Source organism: Paramormyrops kingsleyae, chromosome 16, assembly GCF_048594095.1.
Source record: "Paramormyrops kingsleyae isolate MSU_618 chromosome 16, PKINGS_0.4, whole genome shotgun sequence".
In the NCBI taxonomy this organism is placed as follows: Eukaryota; Metazoa; Chordata; class Actinopteri; order Osteoglossiformes; family Mormyridae; genus Paramormyrops; species Paramormyrops kingsleyae.
The window spans coordinates 25,405,485-25,418,859 of record NC_132812.1 but is presented as its reverse complement, the minus strand read 5'-3'; the positions used below and the strand labels follow the sequence as shown (position 1 = coordinate 25,418,859).

Below are 13,375 nucleotides of genomic sequence, written 5' to 3'. Positions count from 1 at the left end.
GATCATTGTGTCAAGATCTCGCTAAGGTGAGAAGAATAGCCCTTTGATTTTGGGGGTGCTGCTGGGGGGGGGGGGTCAGGCTGGGGTCTCTGTGAGTTTATCTGTTGGTGAAGCACAGGCTGTATGTCAGCATCTGGATTTTGATGTCACTCCTCTTTAGATACCAATCTTTAGATACCTACCATTTGTCTTTAGGCAGGCAGGAAAGGGAAGAGACGATCATAACAAATGCAAAAATTTGCCATTTCATAAACTTGTGGGTGCGCTGAGACTGTTCCTGATTTTTCTTTATTACGGAGTGGTGCTTCCCCTTTGCAATTGTCTGTGAGAAGTTCAGAGATTACACACTCCAGCTTCTTCAGCTTTCATTTCAAACCCACGCCAGACTGGGCCTGCCTCAGTCTCTTTTATTTGGAGGGCATCTGGCAGGGTTCTGATTTGCATATTTTGCCCTTACGCCAATGTGTTAGCTTTTTATGTTAAACACGCAAAGAAGGTTTACTTGACGGGCTGACCTGCAGACAGTGAATGAATGTGTTTCCGTTTGACGCTCCGTCAGCCCAGCAGGAGAGCTGGCCCCGGTCGTCACCTGGAGGTCACCAGTTCATCTGTGTCATGTGACTGATCTGTTTGCGTCCGCTGAGTGAAATGACTGGGTCCTGCTCCATCTCCCCCGCCCTCGAGCGACCCCCCCCCCCCCGGCTGTATCCTCCTTCAAGGCTTCTTGCATCACTGTACAAAGCCTGCAGTGTGTCAAGTGAAAATTGGGGTGGCTGACATCACAATTAAAAGAAGAGCGTGCTGGTGGTCTTTGTCCCCCCGCCCCTCCCCCCAAACTGATGCTGAGGTCATGTGTTAAGGAATGCCTTTAAGCTACAATCCTGATTTTTAAATGAAACAGGGCTGGTTCTGTCTGTATTTTGAGAATTCCCCCTTGTCTTTGAAGTACTCTTATGTTGCACAATTTCTCCCATGTCTCGCTGCATGCCGTGAAATGCTGTAATTGTCTGGTGAGCCGAGACTGTTCCAATTAGGCGTCATTTTGAAAAACTTGGGGAAACTTTGCTTAACAGCATGGTTCTTGTGGCACGAAATATGTACATACACGTTTTTTGTTTATCGCAGTAAGGAATGTTATAGCTTCTCCTGTCCTGCTTCGGGTTGCTGTGCTGATTGAGGTCTCTGCTCAGCATATGTGACAGATCAGCGGGGGAGCTTGTTGTAATTTTCTCTGTGCTGTTACCGAGTGGTAAACAAATTCTGTACTTTCATTTAAGAAGGTTGCTGGGTTTTTTTAACATCTTGAAGTAAAACAGGGTTTTTTCCCCAGTGTGTGTATAATTTGTCAATGTTAGTGTGTGAGACTGGCATCTTAATATGTGTGAAATAATACTCAAATGAAATGTGTCATGATTTCAGTGGGTCTGGAATGAACAAGTGGTTTTAAGAACTGAATTTACTCACTCCTTTTCACCTGGCTGCCTTTGGTCTGCTGTAAAAACGTGTTCCTCCATGCAGTGTAGCTGGCCAGCTCCTAGAGAGACATCGCACATAGACAGTACTATGCACCTTCGTCTCCTCTGGTGCCCTCGGGGGACAGGAGTACTGAGAACATCGGGGGGTTGGAAGTCAGCAGCATGTCATTGGATAAGAAGCTTTGAGGCTGTTGGGCAAACCTGGAGGTCATTCATCTACATTCATCTGCATTTCCAGCCTGTGCTCATGTCACCCTGGTGCCTGAAGGGATGTGAAGGACAGGCCTGAACCAGCATGAAGTCCTGAGATCAAAGGCGGGGTTGACCCCCGCTGGGTTTTGACACTCTTCGCTCTACGGTCCCAAACCCATCTCTGTAGTCTGGACCTTGTGTACTAGGTTGCTTTTTCACATAGAGGGTTCTTTTGAAACACCCTTCTGCTGCCTTGGTTATTCTTCAGTATAGATGTCAGCTGTCTGTTACAGACAGTCGCAGGCTCTTAATCTCAAAGTCTCTCTTGGTTCCAGTTGGGGAAAGAATATTGGATGCTGCCAAGAAAAGTCTCTTCCTCTTGCTATTTGTCCTGTATTGTTAGCACATCTCAAGCTTTCTGCCCTCTTTGTTGATGAGGACTTTCCACACATGGACGCATGAACAGGATGGGGGGCATTAGGAAAACTGGTGGTTCTTATGATAGATATATACTTGATTTTTTTTATTTTTTTATTTTTATAAAAACTGGTTTCTCCTGTGTTCCTGTGGATTCAAAAAGAATCAAGTAAGGCAGGTCTGCTTTGTGTTTCATTATTGAAAATAGACTGGTCATTATGTATATCACAATCTCTCCAATATGGCTATCGCTCTCACCAGATGCTGAGTTTTAATGAAATTCCTGCCGGGAGATCCCGCTGCCTGTTCCCGCCCTTTAATTCTGGTGATGGATTGCGGTCCCATCACAGTACCTCCCACTTGTGTCAGACTTGGTCCCTTGAGATCAAGATCCTTAAATTTCCATGGTAACCTGCTCGTCTATGCACTAAACCGGTTGATGATGCTAGCACCGCGAACTCGGGTGAGCGATCCGTCTTTGAATGGCTGTGATACGTCAGTCGTCAATCGCAGATAAAGAGTGAGGAGGAGCTGGCAATGGGATGTGGTGCTTTGACAGGGAAAAGACGACGAAGGAGGGATTTGGCCGTGTGTGTGCGTGTGACATTACCCTCTGCTGCCTCCCGTCCTCTAGGCAGGAGCGAGTCTGACCTGGGGACCATGGTGGAGCCAGAACAGAAGCCAACAGCGGGCCAGCGCCTCGGTGCTCCGGAGAGCCTTGGGATCAGTACCCTGGAGCCTGGCCACAAACCGCCTACCATGCCTCCAGGACGTCAGATCTCCATCAGGGTCCGCATGCTGGATGACACTGAGGAGGTGTTTGATGTTTCGGTGAGTCCTAACTTAGCACCTTAGTGCTCCGCCCTGCAAGCCCAGATTTAAGGGGTTTTGGGCTGCGTGTTGTTGGATGGTTTGGTAACTTAATCACGATGAAATTATGAAATGCTGTAGTGCTCAGGTTATTGTGTTCGATTGTGTTAGAATGCAAATGCCGCGGCTCAGAGTTTTACCATTGGCTGCTTTGGAGCAGGTTTTGGTAGTTTGCTCTCTAGCAGCACAGTTTCTGACATGGATGAGCTGGATGGGGATATTTTTGGCGATTTTCTGTCGCAAAGAATGTGACCTGTATCTGAGCCACAGCTGAGCCGTAACCATGCTGACCATGGCGATGCTCACTAGCAGGGCCCAAAGGAGGCCAAACCCAACTGGTTGCATCACCACCATCTGATTGGTCAAAACGCATGGTTCTGCACGTGGATTATCTGAAGGAAAAAGCGTATATTCTATATATGATTTATTATTAGTATATATTGATGCATTCCTGATAACTCAAAACGGAGGAAAAAAAGAGGAAGCAAAAACGTGGACTGTCCGGGGTTCCCCAAGGACTGGGTTGGGGAACACTGTCCTAGATCAAGGAACTTCCAGGAGTGAACACACCAAGTGATCCACCCGCATCTTCACTTTGTCCTAAGGCTTGCTACATATTTAAATTCCATTTAGTTTAATTGACACTTGATACCACTGATGACTGTCCAAAACTATCCAAAGCTCGTTGAGTATAGATCATTACAGCAGAGTGAAATTCAGTAACTGCCTTAAGGATAATTTAGAAGTACTCAGTCTGGAATGTCCTCATAGCAGCTCTGCCAACTGCCCCAAATGTTTTCAGAAGCAAGATTTAAATCCATGCCTCCATTCAGAGAACAGGATGCTCATTAGCGCTGGAGGCTGTTAATCGTCAGCCTGGAACCCGGCCCACTAGGTTCTCCTAATGAAATGTACTTTCCGACAGGATTGTGTGTAGCTGCATTTGTGTGAACATGGTTACCATGACATCAGCGATGCTGGCCAGAGGATTGTGGGATTGTGCCGTGCGAGGTGGAGATGCACTGCAGGAATTATTTTTATTACTACTAACTTCCTTATGTGTTACGATTAATAAACATGCTGACAAACTCAGTACTCGGTACTGGCAGCTGTCCCTTATATGTTTAAAATTAAATTTGAATACTGTTTGTGTTCATCCTACAGGCGAAGCAAAATGAAAACTGCCCATTAAGGCTATTAAGCCTTTTCGATTAACTTACCTCGCTGGAGGCCTGCTCTGCCGTGAGACGTCCCAGTTAATCACATTAACCACGCACTGGCAATTCCGTTCCTGTTTGTAACACGCAGTGTTACCCGCCATTTTTTTTTGTGTCTAAATGGAGCCAAAGAGCCAAATGTTTTCTTGATAGTGTTAGCTAAACTACTTGGGTAAGGGAGTGTATTTTTGCTACCGTGTGAATGCTCCCCAGCAAACAGGAAGTAGATGGGAATACAGGCCGCAACAGAAGGATGATTCCATGCAATGTTGTGACCTCAAATGGCCTAAAGTTCTGATTGCGTGATACATAATTGCAGAACTATAAGTACGAATGGTGTGTCAGCAATGAATATTAATGGCCATGTGACCAGGACACCAAAAGCATCTGTTCCCCTAATGGTTATTAAAAGGTTTTTTTTGTGCAGCGTGACCAATATGCTTGCATAATGTATGATCGCTTGCATCTGCTTGCTAGCGCAGGTGCCAACCCCACAAACACAGAGAAAAGTGGGGATTCGAACCCGCAGCCCTGTAAGAGTGAGACCACTGCAGCCACCCCCTGAGCCAGTGTGCTGCCTCTGATCCTTGGTACTCTGTGTGATTTTTCACGGTAAAGATAATTTATGGGAAGCTGTTGTCCGACTGCTCCTCCCACCAAGGTCATGTGGTCCACAGTCGCCCTTTGAAGGCCACTGAGAATTTAGCTTTTTGGCATTAGGGTGTAGATATGGCTGGTTCGGTCTGGCAGTCGCTGGTGTCTAGCTACACCCCTGATTCACTTCTGAGGATTCAAGGGATTTTCTCATGATGGCGTGTCTCCTATCAACTGTCTGGGCGCATTAGAATCATCGCAGAGGGGGGTGAAGCCTCATTGGTTGTCGGACTTATTTTAGAACCGTGTCCCAGACCCTCCTGTTTTTATGAAAGAAAGATAAAGTTTGGGATAAAATGTACAATAATTTTTTATCGGACAATATACAGGACAGATAATCCAATTCAGCTCAGAGCTTGGCTGGGGAGGAATTTTCCATCTACTGTGTGCTGTGTTTCTGGAGATGTCCACTGACTCATGCCAGCCTGTGTTTGTAATTCCAGTCTGCTATGATACCGTGATGAAAAGGCTCTAAACACAGTTGTCCATCTGGCAAGAATTGGAGGTGGAGGGTAGGGGGGGGTGGTGGTGTTTTTTAAAAAATAAACACTCATCTCCTGTGGAAAAGTAAAGAAGAAACCACTCATCTGTAAGCAAAGCATCATTTTTAGTGTCCAGCGTTTTTTTTTCATTTCACGGTGATGACACACAAGGAGTGAACATCCATGGAATATCTGAAGTATTCCCAACAGTAGCTGAAAGTGAAGATCATTTGTGGCATGAAGGTTTTTGGGATCCTCTTCCTCCTCAGTGTTCATTTCTAAGCCTTGTGGAATTAGCCTCCTCCACCTAACAGAGTCACACATTTTAATCGTGTGTAACAGATAAGATCGTTCCCAATAAGACCCCCCCCCCCAACCAGAGTGCTATGATCGGGATATCTTGTGAAGGAGTGAGTAGGAGAAGCATGGACATCATTAAAAAGGTTTTGTAGCTGCTGCCGATGACATGTTTGAAGTGCCTGTGTACTTTAGCAGGCAGAAGCTAAGCTTTTACTTTACAGAAACCATGAGGTGGTCCTGGAAGAAATGAGCACTTTGCTCCGTTGTGAAAACAATGTTTTAGTGCAGTTTTCTGTTTCTTGGCCTGGAGATTCTGTTGATTGCAGTTATTAATGTTTTGTTCGGGACTAAATGAAGATGAAAAATCTATCCCAGTGATGTTTCTGCCAGAATGACAAGGCATTCTCTCTCATAAAGGAAAAGTAAATCACAAGGCTTTTTTTCCTGGTTGTTGTTTTAAAGACGCTCCTGTAGAAAAACGTTAATTAAACACAACAAATGAGATCAATAGCTGTTTTTGCAGTTTCATAATCCATCTCAGGTCTCTAAAATCCACTGAAATTTAAATGTGAACTCCCCATGTGAATGGCTAACGTGAATCAGCTTGAAGATTAAAGTTCTGCTTATTTTGATCAGTCTTTGCAGAATGTTCAGAGTAGCAGTCAGACTTGCTGCTGAAAATATGAAACATGGATCATTTCCATAAAAAATGCCTATTTAAGTGCCATGACAATCTTATTTTTTTGCGTGAATGATTGTAGGCCATGGCTTGTGTTTTAAGTCTGTAGAACTGAACTATTGTCTCAACATGTAAACATTAGTCTCTAGATAAGATACCAGACTCTAGTCCCAGAGGATCAGATAACCTGTTTGCACACCCCCGTCTGTCTGGATGTGAACTCCCTTCGGATGACGTATCGGCAGGAGGTGCCATAGGGGGACCATCCTGTGTACTCGTGTTGCGTTTCAGTGTTTTTGGCCGCTTAACAGTGTGCCGTTCTGCACGGCTCATACCTGATGGAGGTTAGCAGGGACGTTTGATCCCGCGTTTGCACTTTGAAGCTTGACATGCGATATGGGGGATTCAGACTGACTCCATCGTGGCAGTCCCTCTTCTTCTAGCGGAACACACTGAATCACATCCATTCATATGCGCTTCTCTTGACAGGAAATTCCACACATAATGCTTCCGTAGATAAGTCTAAAACATAACCCCTCCTTGTGTAGCGCAGTTCCTTGTGTGAAATACTATTTTGAATACTGTTCTGATTTTTGCCCACGATTACATTTGGAAAGCCAGTTCTGATTAGAAATAAAATCGTGTTTGTATAGTTTGATTTTCATTGGTCTGATTTTGGAACAAAGAACTGATTTCCACAAATTTATCTTCACAGTGGCTTTACTTACACTACAGTCCAAATTGTATTGGCTGTTTTTCACGATGCCTGAGTGTTTCTTTTTATTATTTTTTTTGACTGATTCAGAGACCAGTTTGCAGTTGATATGAACTGGGAAGAATGAGTGGGAGGAACCAGATGAAGACACCAACTGCTTTTTATTTGTTTGCCTTCCCTGTGTCTCGTTCGCTTGGTCTTTGGGATCGTCTGCTTGGACGGAAAGACACAGACAAACGGCTACAAACAAAAGCTGGTGGATTTTGCTAGTTTCCAGAAATACTATTTTTTAGTGAGTGTTGGCTTGCTAGCTGCTGCTGGCCCGTGCGGGAACGCCCCGGTGTGGCGAGCGAGGAGAGCGAGCCACGGACGGGGAAGATGGCAGCTTCTCTTGGAATAACCTGTAGCCCACATAAGCGGCATGTGGAGGGCCTGACCTGTGGTGACCTGGACTTGGTTTCAGGCCAGATTCTGGAGACTTTGCTCTCCTCTTTGGGGGCAAGGGGGGTGGGGGGGGTAACCTCTCAGTTCTCTCTTCAATTTTGCCCCCAACCCCTGGAAGAACTCTAGTCCATAAGCGAAATGAGTGGCTTTGTTGTTTCCGTAAGACAATGTGTACATGTACACACATGGTCTTTAACATGTTTACTGGGATTTAACCAGCATGGGGGGTGGGGGGGGGCTTCTTCTGTGAGCCGGCTGTTAACCCCTGACCGGCGGGACCCCCTTCTTTCCTAAGGGCTCTGTAATTACAGGAATCCTTGTTGCCGTTTTCGGCTGCTGTAATTGCTGCTGGAAATGCAAAGTATGCAAGTGTGGCTTCATGTATCGTGCTGCCCCAGTCGGGGTGGGGGGGGGGGCAGATGCTTGATGGTGTCAGAGACACATCTTATTTTGACATTGTGAGGACCTTTTTATTAAAAAAATATGTGACTGCAGTCAAAAAACTAAAAATGACAAGGCTCTTGTATTCTGTAAGGTTAGGACTGGGTAGGGATTACGGTTGTCATTATTGGGATTAGAGTCTATCCCATGGAAATGAAGGGAGAATCTCCATAGATATAGATACCTAATCTGTGTGTGTGCATACATGTGTGTGTATGTGAGTGTCTGTGTGTGTGTGTGTGTGTGTGTTTTCTAAGGAGGAATGCCATGTGGGTGTCAGAAGAGCCCAAAGGCTATAGTTCTCCCCTCCAGTATACGGCAGGCATTCAGGCCGTTCGCCCGGGTGATTTCACACTCTTACTGGATCTGAACTATCGTGGATCTCATCTTGCTTCGCTGTACGGCTGTGAGGATAAGGGCACCCTACTGTGCCTCTGTCAGCCATTACCTTGGGCGTTCGTTATTTAAACTCCTGCTAGCCGCCGTGGCGAAGCGAAGCCTCTTGTCTCACCGACAGATCGCTCGTGTCCGTTTGTGCTGGACGCATCTCATTCCCAGTTAAGATTTTGTTTTTTAGGTCAATGAGTGAATGTGACCATCGAATGTTAAAAAATGGGCTTTTGTGCATGCATGGTTACGCCTATTGGCTGTTTTTTACATCCCAAAAATACAGGCGAGCACATTTACTGGCGTATTTTTTAATAATCCACGTGAAAGGATAGAATTAGCCTTTCCCTGAGGACTTTGTATCCATGAGCTAGTGCAAACAGATCTGTTTCCCTGTAATATATGAGCAAATACCTTCTCTGACTGGAACTGGTGCTTAACTCAGTGAAGATGGAAAACGCCTCCCTCATGGTCAGTAGTTAGTGCTTCATAAAAAGGCTCGTGATAAAAGCAGGTTTATTTAATTTCTCAGCGTTGCTCTGTGCGCAGTGGTTAAACATTTCATACTCTGCTCTGAATAATGAAGCTATTTTATTTCAGCTGACACTGATCCGTGTCAGTTTCATGCAGAGTTCCATGTTACCATCTGGTGGGCTGCGGTGCAAACCTTGACTCCCAAGAAAGAAGCTGATTCCTTTAAAAAAATTGTCCTGGCAGTTTATCCTGAGATCAGGGAAATCCCAGAAATGAATGCTGAGGGTCTGTTATCACCAATTAGCGCAGAGGTGCTTTTCTGCCAAAGAGCTGCTACTGTTTCTCAGGTGTCTTATGCCTCCTCGTGTGGTTTCTGCTGAATAAAAAAAGGTTCTGCATTTTCATAGCTCTGAGGGTTTGAGGAGAGAAGTGCATCTGGAAGCTGAAAGAACCTCTCCGTAGAAAGGCGTCTGTCGTGGCATTTTACGACATATTTCAAGAAGCAGCTGAATTGGCTGTGGTGCAAAGTGATGGGTTTGATAAAATCCTCAATATCACCCTGCATAGGAACCGTAAAGAATGCACTGCATGCCCTTGCTGTGATTTCCACGAGTAGTTTCCATCCTCAGTGAATGCTGTTAGCCTTTTATATTAAAACTCTGCTTTTGTGGCAGGACTGAGGCCCTGCTGTGGCCAAGACACATTTAAATATACCAGTGTAGGGAGCAAAATTGTGGACAGTCTGGCAGGGAGCTCAGAAGGAGCAAAAACATGGACTGTCTTGTTGGTCCCTGAGGACCGGATTGTGAAACAATGCAACAAACGAAAGGCGAAAATGACGAGCTAAACTCCATCAGAACATTTGTCCTCCATAAAAGATTTCTCCCTCCGAACAAACCGTCTTGTGCTTTCCTGCTGTAACCTGTCCTCATCTCGTGGGTGATCTAGGGGGAGATTACAGATTTGTTCGGCAGAAGATTCCTGGCGGCTGCATACCTTGTGTCCCGACGAGGAAAGCCCCCCCATCCGCGGAATAGTCACGGCCCGGGATCGGTCCTGCTTTTGGCTCTTGAGTGACTGTCTTATTAGCTGAAGATAAGGGGGGTTGGTAAATTGAGTAATATAATGTACAGGCTGGAGGCGTGGGAGGTAAACGAATGGAAGCAAAGGACAGAACACGTTTGTTTTGACAGAAAACAGAATGCTTCAGGATCCGGGGGGGAGGGGGGGTGCGTTTGTTTAACCGTGTTAACAAAATAAACTGCCTCACAATGCAACTACAGTGCATTTTACCATTTAAAGCATGTTTACTGCAGTAGTCCAAATTAAACATCCTCGTTATTTTTAAATATACCCCCCCACACCTTCCCTCACCATGTGTGCTATCAGCTTTATTTGGGGGGGGGGGGGGCGGCTATCAGATGGCCAGTGTTAGATGAGATGTTGTATGTTGTACAGGTGTTTTTAAATTTCTAGCACTGAATGTGTGCTTGTTTGCCAAATGGCTTTTTGAGTTCGATGTTGAACAGGCGATTAGCATTGGTCACCCTGCCTTGCCGGTCCTCCTGAGTGCAGAGCTGCACACGGTCACCCCTGGGCTCGCTGTACCGGCGACGGCTCTGGGCCTCACTAAACGTCTTGAATCGGCCGGCGGGGGGGCTGGTGAGTGGTGTTTACGTTCCCTGGCAGACCAGCACCCTTTCTGCCTTTACTAAGCTGATCCCTATCCATTTGTAGAGATATCTGGAATGTCTCCTGCTGCTGGTCTGTGTGTGTATGTATGTATGTCTGTATGTATGAAGGACATAAAGGAAAATAAAAATAAATTTGAAAAAATCTAAATTGTAAGATGTCTTATTTCCCCCAAAGACAAATAACCTAACATTGAAAGACACTTTTTTCCTTGGCTCTCAGGAGGATATAAAATGCTTTTTTATTCCCTAATGGGAATATTTTTTGATCTATGGAACCGCTGGTTCTACTCTGCCATTAGTGTGTGCGGCGGGGGAGGTGTGAGCAGGATCTCGAAGGTGGGGGGGGGCGTCGCTAATTTGTCCTTGGTTACGGCTCACTGGGAGCTGCATTGTCCAGCCCCACCCCCACGCCCCTATCGCCCCACCCAGAATCCATCCCAGCGTCCAATTGCAGCCTCCCTGGCAAGTGGCATGTTCTGATGGGGGGGACGAGGCTCCGGTCTCATGCAAAAACTCCCACTCGTTTCAGCACCTATGCCTGCTTTTTCTGGGTGTCGGTCTCCTAGCAACCACGCTCCAAAGCTGGCCCCGGCACGCACGCGTGGATGGACAGCACGATTAAGCCCTCGCTGGATGTGCTCCTTCATTGAAATCGGCCAGGCTTTTTGGATTAGCATATGGTTAGATTTTCTACTTATGCTGTAAAAATGCTTCATTAATAACTCAAGGAGTCAACATTTGATATTTAGAGCCTCACGGTTGGCTCCTGTTATGAGGAGATAACGGTTTACTGCTGTCTAGTGAACCTCAATCTCAGCGATTATGGACAAACCCTACTGACATCATCTCTAATGTACATACTGTGTGATGTTTGGATAGCTCTCATTTAAAGACAGTTTAAGATGCGGTCCCCAACTCACCATTGTAGATGCAATTACCTTTCTGGATGATTAGACCTGTGTTAATTGTCGCATTCATTATGCAGTCATTTCAGCCCCTCTGCTCCTCTTAGTGCTCCCTTCAAACCCCTCTGGTGGGAGAAGGCACCTGGACCCTCTGATGTATCTGCGCCAGATTAGGTTCTCTGGAGCACGTTATGCCAGATGGCCTAAAACGACAACCTACGTGGTGCCTGAGTTTCTGCCGTCTTCCCAAGTTCTCTGGTCGTCACGTTGACTGGAGTGACTGCAGGCTGTATTTTAGGCTGCAGAGGCGGTCTGTCTGGACCCTCCTGAGTACTCTGTGGGATTCTGGGGATGGATTAGAGGGAGGCCCTGGGGGCGGGGCGGAGCTGGCTCCCCTGGGTGATTTGCAGAGGACCTTCTGGGAGCAGGGGATCTTCTGAAGAGAATATTTCAACAGACTAATAATTCAGTCTGTCTGTAACCTCTGTGACGCTGTTAATGGATGGGACCGTTCATACAGTAATGTCTTACAATCTGTTGCCTCCCGTGTTCTTGCTTTCTGAATGGCATCAGACTACTGGAGAAGTCCTGGTAAAGTTATCTGTGGTGTCCTGCTCAGCTTAAGGGAGATCAGAGCAGTAATTCCTGATTTATCTCTCCATTGCACCTCATCCTACAGCTGCCACTAACCATGCTTTTTAACCCCAGTATAAGCCCGGATAATTACTGGTATAGTGCATCATACACCCTGTTCTTTCCATTAACCACAAAACAAACTGGTTTTTCGCCTAATGTGCAGTGCGTTGAATATAAGCATGTGTTGAGCGACCCGCTAAATCACTCACTGGAGGAGGAGAGCAGCCGGAGATGATCTCAGCTACGTGTTCATGCCCATCATTTGTATATCTCAGGTCTTTGTGTCTTTTTAAAAAATATATAATTCATTCACACGAATATATTTATAGCAGTGTTTGTCTGTGTTGCACTGTTGGTATAAATCCGTCTGCATGGGATCTTTGACGTGCATGAATAATGTAGGCTGTCATTTTTTAACCGTAGTCTTGCTACATCCGGTGGGGCCTGGATTCTGAGACCACAGCGGCCCAGTTGGGGATCGGGTCAGAGCCTTTTCTGTCATGGGCTGTTAAACTCTGTTTCAGTTCAGTCGGGTCCCCGAAGAATTCAGTTTAATTTTTGTTGGAATCTTGCTTGAATTGGCGTTTTGAAGTAATTCTGCAGGGGCCCTAGTCATTAATACTCACCCACTTAGCCGTAAGATGATGGGATCTTTCATTTACCCCGTTCCCTCTGCGGACAGCAGCGGATCATTGCGATAAACAGCAGTTACAGCATGAAGCAGTTCTCTCCCGATTTAGTTATATTGGAAGCTAATAAGGTCTCTAGTGCCCTCGAAGGGGATGCATGATGTCTAATATATGTCAGAATCTTTTTTTTGCTATAAAAGTATCACTTTAAATGAAAGGAGGTTACAGTCCCATGTACTTTCAAGCACTGGCTGGATATACTGACTCTCAAGCAGGCGGTGACCCAGAGATGAAGTAAGCACTGCATCTGGTGTGCAGTAAGCAGTGAGTGCAGTAGTTGTTAGATGTCTAGCCAAGGATAGTCAATGTCATGTTTTAGCCAAGCTTACACAGGTAGGCTGCCAAGTGTGACAGGAGAATGACGTGCTTCTTGGTTTTACATCAGTCCCTGTAGGTTGACTTTCCGTACGATGCATTTTTCCTTGTCATGGGACATGCATTAGTCATAAATGGAGCTTTACATGGGCCGCGTATCGAGGTTGACCGCGGCTTTCAAGACGCACACATTTACCGCCAACCGACCGAGGAATACCAGGAAACGGCACTGAGTTCACATGTTCAGTTCAAATGTCGTATCTTCTGGGAGTTTCGAAGAACCCGTTGCAAAATGGCATGACCCTATCAGGAACTCTGTCAATGAGAACCGAAATATGACCAAATTAAAATTTCGACCATTGAAATCGGATCCTCAATCTACTGCTGAT

The 13,375-nt window shown here is 45.8% G+C and overlaps 1 protein-coding gene across 3 annotated transcripts in view; it reads left to right on the top strand.

The window, feature by feature from the left end:
* Window positions 1-13,375, top strand: part of LOC111852211 (FERM, ARHGEF and pleckstrin domain-containing protein 1-like) — a 59,676-nt gene that overhangs the window by 4,073 nt on the left and 42,228 nt on the right. For all 3 annotated transcript variants that reach the window (XM_023827833.2, XM_023827832.2, XM_023827831.2), the window contains exon 2: window positions 2,719-2,915. In XM_023827833.2, the coding sequence (XP_023683601.1) occupies window positions 2,745-2,915 (171 nt within the window). In that variant the 5' untranslated portion in view covers window positions 2,719-2,744. The remainder of the gene's footprint in view (window positions 1-2,718; window positions 2,916-13,375) is intronic.